At 29.5% G+C, this 22,911-nt stretch overlaps 1 protein-coding gene across 1 annotated transcript; it reads left to right on the forward strand.

The window, feature by feature from the left end:
- Nucleotides 1-14,806: 14,806 nt before the first annotated feature.
- LOC110645986 (probable inactive receptor kinase At1g48480) lies at nt 14,807-18,070 on the forward strand. Its single transcript, XM_058131788.1, has 2 exons — nt 14,807-16,377; nt 17,125-18,070. The coding sequence occupies exons 1-2, from the start codon at nt 15,021-15,023 to the stop codon at nt 17,745-17,747; spliced, it is 1,980 nt and encodes a 659-aa protein (XP_057987771.1). The 5' UTR covers nt 14,807-15,020; the 3' UTR covers nt 17,748-18,070.
- Nucleotides 18,071-22,911: the final 4,841 nt, after the last annotated feature.

The raw sequence follows: 22,911 nt of genomic DNA on the forward strand, positions 1-22,911 counted from the left end.
ATTTTATATAAGATTTATCATCATAATTTAGATAAGATTTATCATATTTTAGGATAGGATTTATTTTTATTTTAAATAATATATTAATTATAAATTAGATTAATATATATACATGTATTTTTTTAATAAATATTTATTTTCTTGTATTGAAGATAAATATACATATAAACAGACTAAGAAAAGACACATACTTTTTAGTAAATTCATGACAACTTATAGACTAAGAAAAGACACATACTTTTTAGTAAATTCATGACAACTTTACTAATGAACGCTAATTTTTATAAGTTTATATATACACTCATTCACAACCGATACAAATTTTTGAAGGACGAGCTTATTGATATATGGGTTCATTTTTTTGGCATTTTTATCTTTTTTTTTTTATTATTGAAGATAGACATATACACACAGGTTTAGAGAAGTAATATACTCTTTAGTAAAATTATAACAATTTTATTAAAGTATACTAACCCTTGTAAATTTATACATACCTATTCACAACCGATGTGAAATCTGAAAAATAAATACTTTTATTTTATTAGAATTCAAATTCATATGAATCAGTCAATTTTTTTATTATTTTTTTAGCGGATCATAAATGTTATATAAAGAGAAAGAAAATTTCAAATTAACAAACAACTATCAAATCATCTTATATTGTATGGCAAACTTGACATTTTAATTAATTTTTAAAAAAATGCATGTCTAATATCTACTATTCCATGGTAGGGACACAACAAATTTGGTCAAAGAAAACTTAAGCTACACAAAGAAACTCTCAACTTACTTGTTGAAAAAAGCATTGTTTTAAATATCATCAGAAAATAATTTTAAAAAATTATTAATTATTTTAAAATTTTTATAATTAAACATATTAATTAATTTAAAATCAAATTTTATTTTTATTTTTCCTTTTAAAAAAAATAAATTATGCTTAACAATACCCCAAAAACTAATTCAAAGGAATGAGATTTGGCCAAATTTTATATATAGTTTAACAATACACTTTTCTCACATTCAATTATGAATATTTAGAGTATAAAATTTACAGGTAAACACAATTACAAATGGCTCAACATTAAAATAAATAAACTATAATATCATAAAAAAAAATAAATCGAATCTAATTATACTTCACAACAGCTAACATATTTTGAGCATTAAAAAAAAAAAAAGCATATTTTGTCAGATTCAGTGATGATTAAAGAAGTCATTAACCATTCATCCAAATACACAAATTTAAACAATTCAAGGATTAGGCAAATTGATAGTTGAATTTAATTATTATCTTATAAATTACTTATTTAATTTTAGTCTACAAATTACAAGAGAAGCATTTTCCTTCCATGTTAATATTCTAATTTTAATTATAAAATATTATATTTTAATTAAACTATTAGCATATGGTGTGAAGTGTGATGTAAATGAAAAGATGATGAAATATCTTTCAAGAACCAACTACTCAACATTTAATTTTCTTGCAGTAGACCATTCCTGGAAGAAAATTTAAGGATGCAAGAAATCAAAATGAGCTGGTTTACTGAACAACTATGCTTGTTTTCTTCCTTTTACCTTTTGCCTTAGGCAAACTTATATTCTTTCTTAAATTCTTGCACGTCTTAAGATTTTACCTACTTATTGCCTAGAAAATACAATGAAATAAAAGGAAGGAGAAATTATTAAAAAAAATAAATAAACTGAATTTTTAAAACTTTCATAATTTTATATTAAATTAAAAAAATTACCAATTTAATTCTTTACATTTTCTGTTTATCTAATTATATCTTATCGTCAACAATACTATTAAGGGCTAATAGAAATGCTACGTTAGACGTCTTTCCCCCTCTAATTAACACAATTAAATCCTAATTACTCTTACTTTTAAGATTAAAATATTCAAACCTTGTTCCCCTTCTTATCTCCCTCATTCAATCAAACCACCTTAAAAAAATTCAAAGAAAACGAGGCTTGTTAGATGTGATTGCAACGACAGTGACGAGTTTGTGGTCCCATGAAGCTATTCCATTGTAGACTATGACTAACTATGGCTGAGAAAATCGTGGATAGAAAGTTGAGATATATCATTTTCTCTTAAGAGCTTTGCATGTTAGGGTAATTAGGTTTCATTAGATTAATTGAGGGTGAAAGACATCTTTGACATAATATCTTCATTAACTAATTAACATACTTGTTGTTGGTAGTGTGTAATTAGATAAATATAAAAAAAAATTAAAATTTTAATTGGTATTTTTTTTTGTTTAGGGTAAAATTATAAAAATTTTAAAAGTTCATACTTCTTTTAGTAATTTTCGCTTAAAGGAATAAGTAGACTTGACTATAATTTACTATGAATTTAAAATTAAATTGAAATCGATTCATTTTAATTTAAAAAACCGAATCAAATAAAAATTTTGTAGATTCTAATTAGAATTATGTTATTTCTCTCTTCTTCTTAAATCGTATTAATCCAGTTTGATTTAAATTAATATTTTAAAAAAAATTAAAAATTTTAACCATTAAATTGACTCAAACTAAACTGAATTATAATAGATATTAAAATTAGAATCAAATGGGACTCTATGATTCAATTCCAGACCTCAATTTTATAAACTGAAATTGTTGATTTTAACCCAAAATTAAATTGAAATCGGCTTGTGGTGGGTTAGGAATAAGAGTAAATAACTTTTTAAATTGTTTTGTAATTAATCATTTGTTTAAAGTCTTAATTGCTTTCTTATATATGAGAAAGCAATTAAGACTTTAAACAAAGACTTTTTTCAGTCTCACATTTGAAGATTGACAAAGATGAAATAGGCTCTTACAATAGATTACTAACTGTTTTTTATAAAAAAAAATATTTAAAATTTTAATTTATTCATATTTATTATGAATAAAAAATTTATTTTGCATTATAAAATAAAGTCTTAATACATTTTTTTTGGCCCCTTGACCTTTACTTGAAAAGGTCATTTGAAACCTTATTTTTATTTAATTAATATTTGACACTTGAATTTTATAAAGTATTAACATTTGACACTTAAGAATTATAAAAATATAATTATTAAATCCAAATTTTATAAAATAAAATTATAATGAAAGTTCATTACGTATACAAATCACGTCTACGTGTAAAGATTAAATAGTTAATTATTATAAAGTTTAGGTGTTTACGGTTAATGAAGTAAAGGTAAGATATTAATTAGTAAGTTATTAAAAAAATATTTAAAAAATATTAAATAAAAAAAAGATTTATTTATTTTTTTTAAAGAGTGTATATATAAAAAAATAATAATAATAAAAATTGTGCATGCGCAAGAGGAAATGCATGAGATGATGGGAGAAAGGCAGACAAAGTAAAGCAAAGGTAACTTTTCCAAATAAAGAGCATTAACCAAATATCTAATTTTTGTTAATATTCAATGCTTGTTGTTAATTGTTGGTTGCCAAACCTAAATTTCATGCCTTCCAAGAAAACCCTTCTCATTTTCTCACCTATTAAATTATAACTTCTCTCCCTCTTCAATCCTTTTCTTGAGTTCTTTAGCTTCCACAGTTTTGTAAACCCAGCCATGGTCTACTCCATATTTAGAGGTTTGAGGTATTCAACAACTATTCTAAATCCATTTGGTAAAAATATCGAACAGTTATTGTTCAATTGATACACTTCTTAAATTGTTACATTTTAAAAAATTATAAAATTATAATTATTTGATATAAATAGCTTATATGTTAGATATTATAGAGAGAAAGAATTCCTATATTGTTAAAATATAAGAAAGTGAAGGAATGGCAAGAGTGAAATATGTATAGAATTATATATATATATATATAATTCAATATATATTATTCTGTTATGGCATTTGACAAGTATATGTGTGAAATAAAATAATTATCATATTATAATTTTCGTAAATAAATTATGAACAGATGTGTTTATTAATAAGTAGATGTGTCTGTTAATAGATAGACATGTCAATTCTATACAAACAGTCACAACTGTTTGTATAGGTGTCTGTTAATAAACAGACATGTCTATTCTATACAAATAGTCACAACTATTTGTATAGGTATCTTTAAATAAACAAACATGTCTATTACACAAATAGTTGTATCTATTGGAGATAGACATATGTGTCTATCTAGTAAATGTGCCATGACTTTTCATTCTTTATAAATATGGATGAGTTTTTTCAATCCAGATATATACTACTTCAACTTCTTCTTCTTTTCTTCTAATCTCTCTAAATTCGGTTCGTATAAATAGTTCTTAAGGGAAATCTTCAGGAGTTGCTGTCTGCAGATTTTAGGCTTTGTTGTATCCTGGGGGTATATTGCCATAACCTTGCAGCAATCTAGTGGGAGCAATTCATACCTTAAAGATAGTGATTCATCACGCCTCAAAGCTTATTCTATACCCACTGCCTCAACAACATTATTTTCAATCAGCTATTATGTTTCAAGATTAAAAGACTACTTTCCATTTTCAAAATATATTTTTATATTATTATAAATGCATATTACTCACATTTTTTATATTATTTAAATTTTATTTATCTATATCAATAATAAAATAAATATGATATAGTAAATAAAAAATTATATATTTATTTTAATAATAAAATAAATTATATTTATTTTATATATCAGCAGTAGTAGTTAGATAATTTAAGAGATTATATCAATAATAAATATCGGTTATATTTCTTTTTTATAATTAAGAGTTTTTATGTGTTTCTATCCCTTTTGAGACTCTAAAAAATAGACAAATTTCTTTTCTTAGGAACACATGTGTTATTAGCTATATGTTGTGTTCAATTGCTATACCAAACAAATCCTAAATTTAGAATAGAAATTTATTAATTTATAGATTAAAACCAAGTTAAAATTTCTTAAAATCCATTTTTTATATTATTTTTAAATATTACTAAGAAAAATTTTCAAGAAGAAACAATACCAATGTAACATATTATTTCCTAGCATTATCTTACTGTTTAATTTCTTCGATTAATTATATATATATATATTAATTAAAAACAGTTTAAAAAAGAAATTTAAATTAAATTAGTTAAATATTTTTAGTTTTCATTAATAAAACATATTAAATTTAATGTAAATTTTTTTTATTATTTTTAATTAATATATTAAAAATAATAATATTTAACAAACAACCCTTTATACTTTACTATTTAAATCTTAAAATAATAAAATTTTTTAAAATTGCTATTAAGTTAAAAATACAGCGGTGAAAAAAACTTTTTTTTTATCATATAATCAATTTAATTCAATCCAATCCAATAAAGAGGGTACAAGATTAAAAATTTAATTCAAAGTATATTCTAAATCCAAAATAAATTAGATTTATTACTTTTAACACTTAGCTCAATTTATTTCATAGAAAATAATTTATATATGAAAAATAAAAAATATTTTTTATGTTTATGAAAATATTTTTTATTATTTAATTATAATATTAAATTAATGATATATATTTTTATTATATATATATGAATTTAAAAATATTTATACATATATAATATAAATACATATTATTAATTTTATATTATAATTAAATAATGATAAATATTTTTATGAAAAAAATATTATTTATAGAAAATATTTTTAATATATAAATTATTTTTTTATAAAATAAATAAAGTCTTAATTTTTTTTAATATAAAGTTATTTTCTAGTAACTTATTTTTTAAGTATTTTAAATGCTATAAAATACAAAAAAATAATTTTCAAACAGTGCTTTAATATTTATAAGAGAACTAACAAACAAACAAGGGATTTTATAAGAGAACTAACAAACAAGGGAACAAAACTTTCAGTGAAATTGCTAAAAGCCCAAATAAAATCTGGAGAAACAGAAGGAAGAAGGAAAGAGGAGAAGTAGAAGGAGAGAGTGGAAGAATAAAAGGTAGGATTTCTCTTTTTAAATGATTTAATATATTAATAAAATAAAATCTTAGGTTCCACTGTTTTTAATTATTACCAGACATGTCCTTGCTGTGATTGGTCCTACTTGAACTTGCCAGCAGATGATTGCAAGTTTGAAAAAATGAAACAACTAGGCTAATGAATTTAATAATTTTAAATTTAATATTTCTATCTGCATTTATTATTTTAATAAAAAATAATAATATTTCTACAACAAATTTAATTTTATTTATTAAATGAACAATGCTTCATCCCAATAATAAGAGATTATACATATATGGGGAATTGGTTGGTATAAACATTGCTTCTGACAAAGGAAGTTTCTTTATGGAAAAAGACATGAACTTCACTTTTATCTTTTTCTTTTTCACTGTTTTTTATGTGGAATCTCAACCAAATCTTTTAAAATAAGAGTTGAGCTGATGGTTGCATTATTAAAATGAGAAGGGTAACTAACTTCCCAAAATATAATTTTATTTACATTCATAATTTTTCTATTTTAATTTGTTATTTCAACTGTTGTTAAAAAATATTATTTTATTAGGAATTGATTTTAGGATTGGCATGATTTTTAGAATCATGAAATTTCATGTTTTGAAGGCAATTGTATTAAAATTTTGATTTTTAAAATAAATTTAATACATTTTTAATTTTAAAAATTCAAAATAAATAAATTTTAAATTATTTTTACTAATAGCATTTACTGTTTGTACGTGAGGATGATAATTGATCGAATATTTGTGAGTATCTAATCCTATTGATTCTTAATAGGACGTGTTTAAGTAATATATAATTAGATTTAGAATAGATTCAGGTTTGAGAAATGATATCATTGTGGATTTGGGAATATATATCCCATATTAAAAATGATTATAAATAAAAGTGTGAATGTAAGAAATTGAGTTACACTATTGATTTGATTAGTCATTTTGCATGTTAGATATTTATTATTCGAACTCATTTATATAAATAATTAATTAAATATAAAATATACATATTTTCTATAATATATATAATATTTTAGATAAATAGAACTTAATATTTTATAGAATTATTAATTTTTAAAATATAATTCATTAAAAATATTTTTTATGTAGATTATTAATTAAAATATATAAAATTAAATGGATTTAGATATTATTCATATTATAATAATTAGATTTAAGAGACGAGTTTGAGTAATGTGAATATTAGTCGGGTTAAAGTAGTGTAATTTTCGCAGATACCATAATATTGTCATATGAAATTACAATTGAATGTAGAAGGTAGTAAAAAAAATATAATTTTAAATGCAAGTAATTAAAAAAGTAATTTATTTTATCACTCATATAATTAAAATATATTAAATTTAATTTTTATTTTAATTTTAGTATCATTTAATTAATATATTTAAAATTTTATTTTTATAATAACAATACTTAATAGCAATAAAAAAGTACTAAATAATTTTCTTTAAAAAATTAAATAATATATTTAAAAAAAAATAAATTTGAATCACATTATTAAATAGACAGTTAGTATAATCTTTTAAATATATTTATTATTTTAAAAATAAATTATCATGATTTAAATCTTTAATTTATCTCTATAAATAACTATAAAACAATCACTTGATTTATTAGATTATTAATTCAACAGATATTACTATTTACAAACCCAAAAATTTGATCCTGTGCAATATGTAAATTGTAGTTGGCAGATAAAAACTAATAATAATTGGCATGCTCCACTTCTATTAAGGAAGACTTTCTTTAAATCTATGTGGAAGTGATTAAAAAAAAAAGTTTTATTTTAATTTATTTAATTATAATTAAAATTTAAAATTTAAAATCTTATAATTAAATTTTATGTGATGAAGGAAGGCAGTTTTCAAATTATTATTTAATAAAATTTTTTTATTAAATATCCAAATCATTCATATTTAAATTATATTTATTTCTTTATAAAAAATATAAAAATAAATACATTAATTTTACTTATTAATTATTTCAAACAGTAAAATTTAAATAATTTTATCATTTTAAAAAATATTTCATTTTTAAAATTTATTTGAATTAAATTCTTTTAATAAAAATAATTAAATTCTATTATAAGAATTATTTCAAAAAGGTTATAAACCCTCACATTTATATTCTATAACCAATACTCTTTTTGTATTTAGAGCAGGCTTATCTTAACTTATAAACTGATCAAACTAATTTATAAGCTTTAAAAATAAGTTAATCTATTTATTTACAATAATTTTTAATCTTATAAGTTAATCTTATAAGATAAAAAAAAAATTCAACTTCTTATTTTGGTGCTCATAAGTCATGTGTTTATAAGCTGATTTAACCAAATATTTTACTATTTTATCCTTGTTTAATTTTTAAAATATCAACATAAATCTTATTTAATATATTTTTAATCGTTTTAATAATAAATATACTTATAAGCTATTTTCTACTATATACATTAACTGGTTATCAGTCACTTATAAATACTATGATCAAATACATAATTATTTAAAATTTTATGTCACACCTTACCCCTCTGTAAAGCATAACATGATCCCGTAGAATACCTAATGAACTACCGAACTTCACCTACCAATAACTCATTAAGTACCCTACAAGGGATTTTAAAATAATTTTCTTATTATTATTTTTACAAGTGGTGAGCATTTTCTAATAGATATTAAAATCATTTATTCGAAGTTTTAAAACTAGTAAAAATTTTTGTCTCGTTTTATTTTTCCGTAAATTTTATAGAAATTTCGGCAGAGTTCCGTCTGTATTTTGAGAAAACAGTTCTTCAAATATCTGTAAAAAGCACTTCCAAAGATTTATCTCAACAACTTCATCAATTTCACAACCATTCAAACCAATTTCAAAATTATTTCTCAATTTCCAAAATTCAACAATCATCAAAATACTACCAATTAATTTCATTCAAATTAAAACAAAATATTTTCATTCATATTTCATTAAAGATAAAACAATTTATATACATCATTCCAAAAATTTACATTAGGAAAAATCCAAACCAAAATTAATTTCAAGCTTAATGCAACTTTATACAACTGCTCATAACCAATTTTATATGTCTATACAGTTACATACATCAAAATAGTTTTTACAATCAGCATATAAAATATACCCGATAAACTTCAAGGCAGGTAGCTCCTCAATTCTCAGCAGCTTACTCTGCTGCTCTTCTAGTCTCTATATCTGCGATAGCAATAACAGTCATCACTAAGTACTAGGACTCAGTGGTGCACAACATACTAAAATAATCTTTATGCAGAATTAAAACATAATTATTCAAAAATTTAACTGAACATGAGATATAAAATTCAAAACATGATTTTATTCCAAACAATTTCATTTCAAAAGTCTCAAAACAAATTTCATAAAAACACACAGTTATATCATGCCATTCGAAACAAATATAATCTCAATAGCCAGAGACTGAGGAGAAGTCACATCACAAGGCTAGCTAGCTCAAATATATGGGAACCCATTCTTTTTCTTTTTTTACTGGCACGCACCTCAACACTTCAACCAGAGAAGGAATCAAAATTCGAAACTGATTTCCCCCACTAGTCATGCTAGTTAGGTATTCAAATATATGGTCATGACACTGTGGTTTCAAAACTATCTTAACAATTTACTAAACATTTATTGCCATTTCAAATATACACAAATAAACTTTCAATAATTCAAAGCAAAAGCATAATACACATTTCATGCACTTTGTAAATGAATTTTAAAACGTATTGATGTTGTGCACAAACCTTATACGAGTCGCCTTTTGGCCTTGACTCGATCCCTCGGGTTCTTTTCCGGTATTCTTTTCCACTGAAACACATAGTTTTCAAAGTATTTCAGTATCATAACTTATCATAAATCCAAAATAAATTTCAAATTTACTTTTACCTAGCTTTAATATGCTAAACTTGGCGTTTGTTAAAATTTGTGTTTCGGGGTTACTATTCACTACACTATTCAAGTCAATTTGTTGACTTTCTAATGCTTAATAGGTATGGGAATTCTAATTTCACCCATATACCACATTTTGGTTACTAAATTTGTTGGTTTTGGTTGTTTACTCAAATTTTAAGTCTTTTAGGTAAATTTGCAAATTTTCAGTTTTGGTGTCTTATGTTGCGCTGTTCAATTGGTCATTTTTCTGTTAGAATTTGGCTAAGTTTTCTTCATAGAAATTGTTCCTTATTGTCTTAACTTTATTCTTCTTTTTGAATCACTCCATTTAGAGTTTTGTAGCTCAAGTTATAGCCATTTGAATCATAGTTGCTGAATTGGTCTAACCCAAATTTTATGGGCAAATTCTAGGTTCTGGCAATTTTAGGTCACCAATTTTGTGTGACTAAATGACTTAGTTAAGGGCATAACTTGGGTTTGCGTTCTTCATGAAAGTTTTAGGTCTATATCTCAGCTTTCTACTGGTAAAATTTCAGGTAATTTAGACTTGCCTAGCCCAAGTTATGGCCACTGTTCATTTGGTCATTTTTGTACAGGTTAAATTGTCTAATCCGGATTTGGTCAATTTGTTCACTAGGTTTTAGTCACTTTTTGGGCATAATTACTAAATGAAAAATGTGTTATTTTGTTTCTAATTTCATTCCCAATTAGCCTCACACCAATTGGGCTTGTAAATTTTCAGTTTTGATCCCTGAAAGGGACCTTGGTCATGCTGCCTACATATTGCCCACATCCAATCCGAATCTAAACCTAATTCTAACACTTCCAACACACATCAATTGATCACAAATGACTATTTTTTATCTCAAAAAAGGTCAAACACACCATTTAACAAATTTTTACACTTTTCTCTTCAAAATCCTAGGTGCCAAAACCCTAACTACACTAGTTGTTACATTTAATCAAATCTAAGCATATGAACATCACCTCCACATTCATACAAGCTTGCCTACACTTTTAATCCAATCAAATTCATGTATTACTATAGCAAACCCTAGCTGACCGAAATCCATGATTAGTCCTCCACACTTGTTTTTATTTCATTTTAAATATATTTCTAAGTTAATTAGACTAAACATAAACACTAGGCTACAAATTCCAAGTTTAAATGACTAACCTCAATCTTTGATGTCCAATTCTTCAATTCTCTTCTTTTTTCTTTTTCTTTGCCTCTTCAATCTTCTTCTCAAAGTCCAAACACAAGGTTTTATGAAGTGGTTATGGGAGAAATTAGGGTTTAGTAGAGGTTTAAAAGCTTGAAGCAAGCTTTAATGGAGTTTCCTTTCATGGTGAAATGAGGGAGAGATGAGAGAGGGAGGACGGCTAAAAGGAGAAGATGAATCTTTTTTTTTCTTTCTTTTCTTTTTCTTTTATGGATTTATCCCTTAGGAAGACCATAATTTAAATTAATAAAATTTTAATTATAATATTTATTGCATCATGCATGATGTCATGCATGATGTCATCACTTTTCACTTTTTCATTTTCCTTTTTTTTTTCTATTTATTTTTCTATTAGTTCTTTAATTTAATTCTTGATTCTAAAATTTTATTTTCTCCGATTTTATTTGACAGTTAAGTCAGGAGTCAGCACTCGGGGTCAATTGACCAAATTGTCCCTCGCCAGTTCGATCCGTTTTGCAAATAATTCAATATTTCTTTCGGATCTCTGACCTAATTATTTGACCTGCTTAACAATTATTTTTCTTGATTTTCTGTTTTCCACTGTGTTCGCAATAGTCCTAAGGACCGCGGCGTCACATTTTACGGTTCGAAATTTGAGTTTAAATAGACTTCACAATCCTTCCCGATAAGGTTACCCATCGCTGTGACTCTCGACTCATTTAACTTATTGTGTTCTATTTTTCTTATTTATACTTAACTATTTAACAATTACTAATTATTTGTGTTTAGGGTTTATCTAGTTGTCTTCGATGTGGTTCTAATCCCCTTAATTGTCCGGACCGACACCGGTCATCAGAATAGTGAAATATACCAGGCTATACAAATAGAGGTGTTACGTTTTAAATACTTATAAGCTCAAATATAAACAATATTATTTATAAGTTAATTTTTCATAAATTAAACTAAATATCATTTTACTCTAAACCAGTGTTTTATTATTAATTATTTAAATTATTTATTTATTTAATTATTTATTTTTGCATTTGGTGACACATGATTACATTTTGAAAACAGACATTGTTGTAAAATAGATACCTTTTTATCAAATCGTTTACTTTCAGCTTTATAAAAAGTAGCTCTAACAATAAGTAAGCCTTGGAATCATAGAGATTTTGATGATGATTTGGCATAATAAGTGTTTCCTTTTTATTTTATTTATCATGTTACTCAACTCTTTTTTTTCATCAAATTAATTATTATCTCTTCTCATTATGCCTAGCCCATTAAAGTCTTGTTTGGCTAGGTAAATAAATTATGAAAGTAGAATTTCTTAATTAGTGTAAAAAATAGTCTTATTTAATTTGCATTATCAAACCAATTTCCTGATAAGTAGAGCTCTCTTGATTAAGGAAGTGCAATGAATTTATTAATTTATCATAATTTGTTACACTTTAAATTATTTTATGTATATTATTATCATTTATAATTTAAAAACAAACTACTCCTTAATGAGTTAATTTATATACCGAATACATTTATATCATTCTTCTCAGTAATAAGTATACGTCTCAAGAAATATATTTTGATAGGAGGTAGAGCATTTTGAACCGAGTAAGACCTAAATTCACTCAATAACATTTACTCATTAGATAATTTTTTATTATTTTGTTTAATAACTTTTAAATTTGTATCCATTCAAAATAAATTCGGAATATATCTCATTAAATGTATCATTATTGATAGATTTTGAGTGAATGAATAATTAAATTCATCATTATTGATAAATCTGAGTGTATATTTTGTGTTTCTTTCCTCTTAGAGTTATTCCTTCTCATCGAGGAGCCTTTATATGTTTGTATAACTTTTTTTTTTCAATAGAAAATTTAAATTTGGAGTTTATTTGATAGGACTCGTAAAAATCATATAGTTGAAGAGTTGAGTGCACAATTTGCCTATTGACCAACCAACATGTTTTGTCAACACTATCAGATCTTTTAATTTTTTTAATTATTTTTATACATTTTATGCAAACATGTTTATGCTTTTTTTTTGTATTTTTCTTTCAATTAATAAAATATTTTTCTTTTTTATATAAAAAAAATTCAGTGATATACTAAAGTTATTTTTCTAAAATTGTAAAATTTCAAACTCAAAGTTTTAATTAAAACCAATGTTAAAAATAAAATCAACTCTATCCAAAAAAAAAAGCCAATATTTTTTTAATTACCAAAATCTTAATTTTTCTATAAAAATTAAAAATTTTATTTTTTTATAAATAATATAAAAGTTTAACTTTATGCTATTTTAAATTAATAAGAAAAATATGAAAAGGTATATTGTGATTTGATGTTTTGACATTTTATGAATTATTAGGAATAATAATTAGTAGGAAACTAATATTTTAAAATTTAAAAACATCTTAAATACTATTAAAATTTTTTTATTCGTTTTAAATTTGGTTATTATTATTATTATTTAAAAAATTATTAAATTTATTTAATTTTATATTTTTTAATTAAAAATTTATATAAAAAATTATTTTTATTAATAATTTATATTTTAAATATTTAATAAAATATTTTAATTTTATTTTATATGAAATAAAATATATAAAAATTATAAATATTATTATAAAAATATATATTTTATATTTAATTAAAAATTTATATAAATATGTTCAGATAACAGATACTCAATATATAAAGTTTAAATTCGACTCAAATTTATCATAGGTATTAAATTTTAAATCTAAAATCATCTCAAATTTAATTATATATTATTTAAATATATTCTAAATGTCCGCAAAAATCTAAGCCGTTTCTATCACTAATCTATGTTTTAAATTTTGTCAAAAAATATAAGATTTTTTTTTTAAGCCGGTAGAGCTTAAGCTTATGACAAATTAAATTTAACCCTATTTTAGATATGAATTGTTGTTAAAAATAAACTTTATTCAATTTATTATTCTCAAAATTTATAAAAATTAAAAGGTTTAAATATTGTATTATGTACTTAATTTATATTACATTAAATAAATTTTATTAACACAAAAATATATTTTTTTATAAAAAGAAATAACAATATATTCGAAAGAGATATTTATAATTTAATACTTAAATTTTAATTTATATTATACTTTAATTTTTAAAATTTAAAAAATTAATAATTTATTTTATAAATTTTATATCATATTATAATTTTTAATTTTTAAAAAATTAATTATTTAATTTTTAAATTTTATACTTATAATTTTAATATATAAAATAATTTCATCACTTTAAGACAAAATTGTAAATTCGCCCCAAAAAGACCAAAAGCAACCAAACTTCAATACCCGTAATTACTTTTGCAGTAAACGATAAATAAAATAAAGAAAAATGAAATTATGAAATAAATAAGAAGGTAAACAAACAAAAAGATAAATAAAAAAGTTATATAATTAATTAATAAAATTATAAAAAATGAAAAGGATAAAAAAGGAACAGTTCGGTGTGGTGTCCATTAGTAACGCAAACATACAGCCAGTTTTCCTTCTTTTGCACACTCTTATCTCACAACCCTAATTATTTAATAATTAATAACATAAATTATTGTGCATTATTATCTTATTTTAATTGCAATTTATATTAAAAAATTATTTTAATTTTAATTTAATATTTAATGAAAATTTTAATTTATATTTTTATTAGACAAATTTCTTATAAAAAAAAATATATTATTTCTACTACTTTTTGGAGCACAGCATGCCCTCATGATTTTCTTTTTCTTTTTCTTTTTCTTTCTCTTTCTTTCAGGTGTCTTATACTCTTCATTACACTCTCTCTAACCTTACTCTGTCTCTCCCCTACCTGTTCTTTGTTCTTGTTCTTGTCTCTCTCCGGACAATGCCTACTTCCTAACCTTAAAAATCTTAAAAATCCAATCTTTTTTCTATTACCATCCAAATATTTTTTTTCTGAGACATCTCAAAATGTTTCTTAAAAATCTCTTCTTTTTCTTCTTCTTTGTCTTAATCTTTCTCCCTTCCTCTAAGCCAGATCTCGCCGCCGACCGTTCTGCTCTTATCTCTCTTCGCTCCTCCGTCGGCGGACGCACTCTCTTCTGGAACATCTCCCAGTCCACCCCTTGTTTTTGGGCTGGCGTTAATTGCCAGGGTAATCGTGTTACTGCCCTTCGCCTCCCTGGAGTGGCCCTATCTGGCCAACTCCCTAATGGCATTTTCTCTAACCTTACTGAACTCCGGACTCTCAGTCTCCGTCTCAATGCTCTCACTGGTCAGTTGCCTTTAGATCTCGCTGCTTGTACGAAACTCAGGAACCTCTACTTGCAAGGAAATCTGTTCTCCGGTGAGATCCCTGAGTTTCTCTTTACTTTACAAGATCTTGTGCGGCTTAATCTGGGTGAGAACAACTTTACCGGTGCGATCTCTGTGGGTTTTGGAAATTTTACCAGATTGAGGACTTTGTACCTGGAGAACAACCGGTTGTCTGGGTCAATTCCTGATTTGAAGTTGGAGAAGTTGGAGCAATTCAACGTGTCAAATAATTTGTTGAATGGCTCTGTACCTGAAAGATTTAAGGCCTTTAACTCAAGTTCTTTTCTGGGTAATTCGCTATGTGGTCAACCTCTTGTTGCTTGCGCTCCTACTGGTACAAATACTTCTGACGTGGTGCCTAGTACACCAACTGACAACGCAGGCAATGCCGGTAAAAAGAAGAAGCTTTCCGGTGGTGCTATTGCGGGTATCGTGATTGGATCTGTAGTTGGATTCTTCTTGCTTGTTTTGATTTTGATGTTTCTGTGCCGAAAGAAGGGTAGCAAAAAGTCAAGATCAATTGACATTGCGTCAATTAAGCAGCAAGAACTGGCAATTCCCGGAGACAAGCCTATTGGGGAGGTGGAGAATGGTAGTGGGTACGGAAATGGTAATGGATACTCGGTTGCCGCTGCTGCTGCAGCAGCAATGGTGGGAAATGGAAAAGGAGGAGGTGATGTGAGCGGAGCTGGGGCCAAAAAGTTGATGTTTTTTGGTAAAGCTTCGAGGGTGTTTGATTTGGAAGACTTGTTGAGGGCTTCCGCGGAGGTTTTGGGGAAAGGAACATTTGGGACTGCGTATAAGGCGGTGTTGGAGATGGGAACTGTGGTGGCTGTGAAAAGGTTAAAGGATGTGACCATTTCAGAAAGAGAATTCAAGGAGAAGATTGAGATGGTGGGAGACATGGATCATGAGAGTTTGGTCCCCTTAAGAGCTTACTATTATAGCAGGGATGAGAAGCTTCTTGTTTATGATTACATGCCTAGGGGAAGCTTGTCTGCCCTTTTGCATGGTGAGTATTTCTTAGTTTTTGCCTTTCTTTTCATATCATGTTCAGCTTTTCTAGTATGTTGAATGATTGTGGAGATCACTATGATGATTATCTTTGAAGATGGTTGCCCTTTTTCTTTCAAAAGAAAAAAAGAACTCTATTCTCTTCTGTTTGTTGCTGGATCTCTTGTAACCGAATCCCTCTGCCCAGATAATGATGGACTTATTCAGACTTTGTATTTCTTTTCAATTATGTTTAAGGTTTCTGTTCTACATTTCTGCATTCCTTGGCACCCACAAAGAGGCTTCTAAGATTTTTGCCCACGGATTTGTCTAAATTTGCTTGTTTCTTGCAGAACAGAGTAGTTGTTGCTGATTGAGTAGAGGTCGATATAATTTGTCATTTCTTGTTTGATATTTTCTTAGAACTCAATAATGGGTGATGTCAATTATTCCCTTTAGGTGGAGTTATCTAGTTGTGTTTTTGCTCTGATCTAATTGTCATGGAATTCTCATCGTCTTATTTGCAACCAATATTTTCATATGCTGTGACCTAATCATGTTTTGTTGAACTATTTTTTCCATGCTTTGGTTTCTGTAGTTATGTTCTATTAGTGACAGGAAAATGCTTGAACCTAAAACCAATCTCCATGAAAGAATACTTGGTTAATTGATTCTATAGAACTTCTAACCCTAAAGATATATTGGTGCATTTTGATTCATTAACTTTATTTTCACCATTATTCTCTCTCTTAATCTTTGATCACAGGGAACAAGGGAGCTGGTAGGACTCCATTGAGCTGGGAAATTAGATGTGGTATTGCCCTTGGAGCTGCTCGAGGCATCCAATACCTACACTCTCAAGGTACCAATGTCTCCCATGGGAACATAAAATCATCTAATATCCTTCTCACTCAATCCTATGAAGCCCGAGTATCAGATTTTGGACTTGCTCACCTTGTTGGTCCTTCCTCCACCCCTAACCGAGTCGCTGGCTATCGAGCACCAGAGGTGACTGACCCTCGCAGAGTTTCCCAAAAAGCTGATGTTTATAGCTTCGGCGTTTTGCTTTTAGAGCTGCTGACTGGTAAGCCCCCCACCCATGCCCTTTTGAATGAGGAAGGTGTAGACCTTCCCAGATGGGTTCAGTCCATAGTTAGAGAGGAATGGACTTCAGAAGTGTTCGATCTTGAGCTCCTGAGGTACCAAAATGTCCAGGAAGAGATGGTTCAGCTCTTGCAGCTTGGAATAGATTGTGCAGCCCAATACCCTGATAATCGTCCGTCAATGTCTGAAGTAACTAGCCAGATTGAGGAGCTATGTCGATGTAGCCAACGGGAAGGTCAAGATGTACAGCCAGATATAATTGATGTGGATGGTAAATATTCTTGATGAGTTGGCTGCATCATTCCCGGGATTGTAACAGGATCTTCATTGCTTTGTTTATGCCCGTAATTATCATGTTTAATCTTGTCCTTTAATTTATTCTATGTTTGATATGGGGCTTATCTTCTTTAATTAGGAGTCAACTATCATTTTTTTTTTTAATTTTCCCTTTTTCATTGTACTAGTTTTCTCTTCCTTCATTATTTTTTCTTCTTTTTCATTAATACTTTGGGGAAGATATCTGCTCCATTTGTTCTTGTTGGGTGGAAGATGGTGGTTGTAATTATTTCTTTGGTTTTCTGCTTTTGATTCAACTTTTCATCTGTTTAGATTGAGATGTTTTAGTTGCTTTGGAATTGTTGGTTGTAATGTTTCTTCAGGCAACTCATTTATGTCATCTGTTGAGCCTTTCTTTGTTGCAAAAAGAGTAGATTTAGATTTGAACGTTAACTTAATTCATCTGTAAATGCTTTTCTAGCATAATCAATTTTCACTTTGGTTTCAAACACTCTTGATTTCTTATCATGATTTCTTAAATTTTTAGCTTAATCATATACTCTAGTCGTTTTCAGGACTATAAAGAATCGATTTTATCAAAGTCGTAACTAATTTTATGTCCGATTTTGACCCGTCTTGTTCCGGTCTGATTCATGTACCAAACCGACCAGTGACCAGGTCTAGTAAACCCAATTCCCAACTAATTTTATGCCCTTTCTTTTAGGGAAACCTGCATGCATGACTAAATTTAAGAATCATGAAACAGTCCTAACTGCAACCAAGAACAACTTTGATATATTTTGAATTTGAAATCCCAGATGATGTTGGTAGCAGGTACACTGTGGATATTTCATAAATGGGGTTCTTGATTTTCTTTAATTTTTGAAAAAAAGAGAAGTGCATGCGTTGTGAGTACGAAGCTTTATGGTGGTGGACCTAACTGTTGAATATAAATAAATAGAGGGGTCAGGATTAAAAGGTAGATACTTGTTCTGATATTGTGGTCCAATGTGGATGGTTTGGCAATTGGCACTTGGCATCCAAAGCCACAAGAATTTGGAATTTCCTTCTCAGATAATTTTAAAAAAAAAAAAGGAAAAAGAAAGAAAGAAAAAAAAAAAGTAGATAAACCAGTTTCCAATATGGGATTTGTTTGGCTTGTACTGTATTATTTGTCATTTTCCATAAATGTTGATTTATCAGAGGATAAATACAAATATTTTATCTTATAATAATACTAAAATATAGAACTTGACAAAGCTAATGGACAACAGAAGCTGTTCAAAGATATCATTGACAACAGCAAAGCTTTGAAGAATGTATGCCAGAAGTCTCACCTTGCCATTAAATGCAAGGAAAAGAATTGTGAATGCAAGACAAAGAAGAAAGCACATTACAAGAAGCATCCTTCTGGATTCAAACCCCCTTTCAAGCAAAAGAAAGGAAGGAGGTCAGTCAGATACTTTCGAAAGAAAAGGACGGGTACAAAGAAGTCTGAAAGGTGTTATATCTGTGGCAATCGAGGTCATTATGCCAAGAACTGCCCAAGAAACCCTAATAAGGCAGTTAAGCTGTTATAACACATACAAGCAGCCTCTCACATCTCCTCGAACATGATGTTGTTGAATCCCTGTTCTCTGAACAGGATGAGCCTGTTGAAGACACAGTATTTGCCCTTGTAGTAGACACTGGATCAGAAGAAGATTACTCATTCAACTCAGAAGAATCCAGCCTGCATAATCAAGCCCATTATCCGCCTTACCGCCCAACATATCCAATCCTCCCAATCCACCTATGGCCTGACACTATTCCAATTCCTTTAGTCCCGATCCATATTCTTCCAAGTAAGTATGAACGCCCATTAGTGTCATTGGCTTCACGGATACCTGGCTCACAAAGCATGATGAACCCACCATCTTACCCTCGAATCGGGTCCTCATGAAGAATACTTTAAGGTCGCAGATGGAAACGCTTTTCAAAACTAGCCTTATCACTAAGCACCCAATTGGAATCCAGCTTCTTCCCACTTGTATCCTTTGGACTAGGGTCATCTGCCTGATCTTCCCGACAAGGATCTATTGATAGGCTTTGACTTGTACCAACAAAGTAAGCATTTGAAGATCCTCCCCACAGGATTGAAATATAAGAGGAGCTTTCAGCCATTTACTTCTGTCCCAAGGTTATATTCTCTGGCTGATGCCTCAGCTGAGTTCCAAGAACACAAGGAGCTGCTCTTGCGGTCCTGTGCTGATTCCCATGCACATTTTCATCATCACCATCCCCTGTGGCAGAATTCGGATTTCTTTGTCAGTCTTCCGTTTAAGCTTAATGAAGATATCAATCCGACAAAGGCATCACACCCGGGGATGAACCCTACAGACTTGGCTCTAGCCCAAGAAGAGTGCAAACAGCTCCTCCAGCAAGGTCTCATAGAACCCACATCTTCTCGTGGGCTGCTGTGCCTTTTATTTTGAAAAAAGATCTGAGCGATTAAGAGGAAAGAAACGGCTTGTCATTGACTACAAGCCCCTCAACCACTTCCTTCAAGATGACAAATTCCCGTTACCAAAGCCTGAGGCCTTGTTCACTCAACTGCACGAAGCCCATATCTTCTCAAAGTTTGATCTCAAAGCTGGTTTTTGGCAATTGGGTATTAACCCCTCTGATAGGCCCAAGACTGCCTTCTGCATTCCTACGGCCCAATATCAATGGACAGTCCTTCCATTCGGCCTTAAGACGGCCCCATCAGTTTTCCAAAAGGCCATGACAAGGATATTTGAGCCCATACTACACAGTGCTCTTATCTACATAGATGATATCCTTCTCTTCTCCAAAGATGTTACGGCCCATAGGACACTCCTCTCCACATTCCAACAACTGGTAGATTCCTATGGAATTATGCTATCAGAAAAGAAGAGCTCACTGGCCCAAACTGACATCGACTTCCTTGGAATGAAATTCAAGGATGGAAAATACCAACCGGGACCTCACATTGCAGAAGAATTCATCAAGTTTCGATAAGGACTTAACAAGAAACAAATACAACAGTTCCTTGGTATCATCAATTACATCAGGAAGTTTATCCCGCATGTGGCCGCCCACACTTGCCAGCTGTCAAAGATGCTTAAAAAGGATCCCCCACCATGGAGGGAAGAACAGACATGTGCAGTCAAAAAATTAAAAGAAGTGGCCTTAAACCCGCCACCACTAAAGATTCCCAGCATTGGATGCCGCATCCTTCAGACTGATGCTAGTGACACCCACTGGGGTGCAGTCCTCATCGAAGAAATTCAAGGAGAAAAGCATATCTCGGACATGCTAGTGGAGAGTTCCTAACCCCAAAAACATTATCATTCATCTATAAAGAGATATTGGTGTCAAAAATGGGATCAAGAGATTCGAATTTCATCTGATTGGCCACCACTTCACTGTGGTCATGGACAGCTCATCCTTCCCAAAGGTTCTAGACTTCAAAAACAAGTCTCTTCCTGAACCACAATTACTGAGGCTTAAGGACTGGTTCGCCAAGTATAAATTCACAGTCCAGCATATCAAAGGGAAGCACAACTTGGTTCCTGACCTTCTATCCAGGCCAAAAATCCTTCACCTAATCCAAGCCTCCTCTTCACTCCCCTTGATCCTCATGGCATCATCCTCATCCTCTCCACATACTCCAGCTCCAATGCACAGTTTCCTGGTTCCTACTCGCATGCTTTTCCTCGGATGTTCACCAAACCAGCCTATCTCAAAAATGGCTAAGTTCGCAAGGGATCATCTGTTCCACTACCTGAGTGCAAGAAACACCCTAAGGGGATTACTCCCCTCCTCTACTGTTTTTATCCCTGATAACCCTTTCCTCACCTGTTTCAGTATCCAACCTGGCAGAGAACTCATCCTAGAAGAACTATGGCTCCTCTGGTGCATGGTTACACTCTATTCCACAGGACTGGAATTCCCCCTCATGGCCTCAGACGCATGTTATGAACAATACTAACAGGACTCTCTGTCTGATTTCTAGAATGGTTCAAGCCCATTTCAAAGATGGCGCTACACTGAAGCGCATCATAGACACCCATGGAATAGAAGACAGCCCATCGCTACTCAAATTTCAACATCAGACCTTGTTCATTTTTCACGTGCCTTTCTCTAGAAGGCCCGATGGACTCCTCTCGACCTGCATCGAATACGAATGGAGGACCTACGAAGGATCAATTATTGACAAAGATGCCATGGGACCCTTGAGAAGACAACTAGCTGAGTACCTTTGTGAAATCAATAGTTATTTTTGTCTAGTGCCTCCCCATGTGAGTTGTACATCACTCGGTCCCATCCGTTCCCTCAATGATGAGCCTATTGACTGGACCCATCCCATGTGGCAAGATTCCCAGGATCCAATGGACACAGAGTCACGAGATGCCATTCAGAGTGCGGACCCACCATCTCCTGTTCACCAACAGTGGCCAAAGGACTTTTTTGGAATCGACTCTGATGACTCTGACTTTGACACCCTCAACTGGCCCACCACTCCATGATAAAAGCAAAAGTTTGTCAATAATGTAATAATGTGTGTTTGTCTTTATTTATGTTGCTTTGAGAGTGTCGGTAGCCAGTTTCTAGCCGGTTGCCTGTAATGTCAAGAGCCTCCTCGCCTATATAAGGAGTTGCTCTCTTCAGTTGTAATCAGACTCAGTTCCCTTTTAATAATATCCTCTGAAGTTCTCTTCTATGGCTTTCTAAACTCTTCTCCTTCTCTCCGAAAACCTTTGAATGTGTATCATACTCTTATAATAAGAGATAAGTATGCTCTACACTTGCCTCTTTAAGAGGATCCTGTGTATCAGAAATATCTTTGTTTTGACATTAAGGTGCGACGGTCCCGTTATCACATGTATAATGAACAAAAGGGCACAGCCAGAGAGTACCTATGGAGAGGGAAGAGGCATAGCATGAGTTCATTATATATGTGGTAAGGGCTCCCGGCTTATCTTGGTATCAGAGCCTGGTTGTAATGCTTCTGGCAGGGAGGCAATATAGGTATGCCGGAGGTTGACATCATTGTAACCATTAAGCAGATAATAACGTTGAGTCATGCGCTGGTAGTGTTTCTCAATGTCTGATCTTTTCAAAGAACAGCAGCGCATATCAAAGAACTCTTGTCTTAATCGCTTGTCAG

This window comes from Hevea brasiliensis, chromosome 13 (genome assembly GCF_030052815.1).
Source record: "Hevea brasiliensis isolate MT/VB/25A 57/8 chromosome 13, ASM3005281v1, whole genome shotgun sequence".
In the NCBI taxonomy this organism is placed as follows: Eukaryota; Viridiplantae; Streptophyta; class Magnoliopsida; order Malpighiales; family Euphorbiaceae; genus Hevea; species Hevea brasiliensis.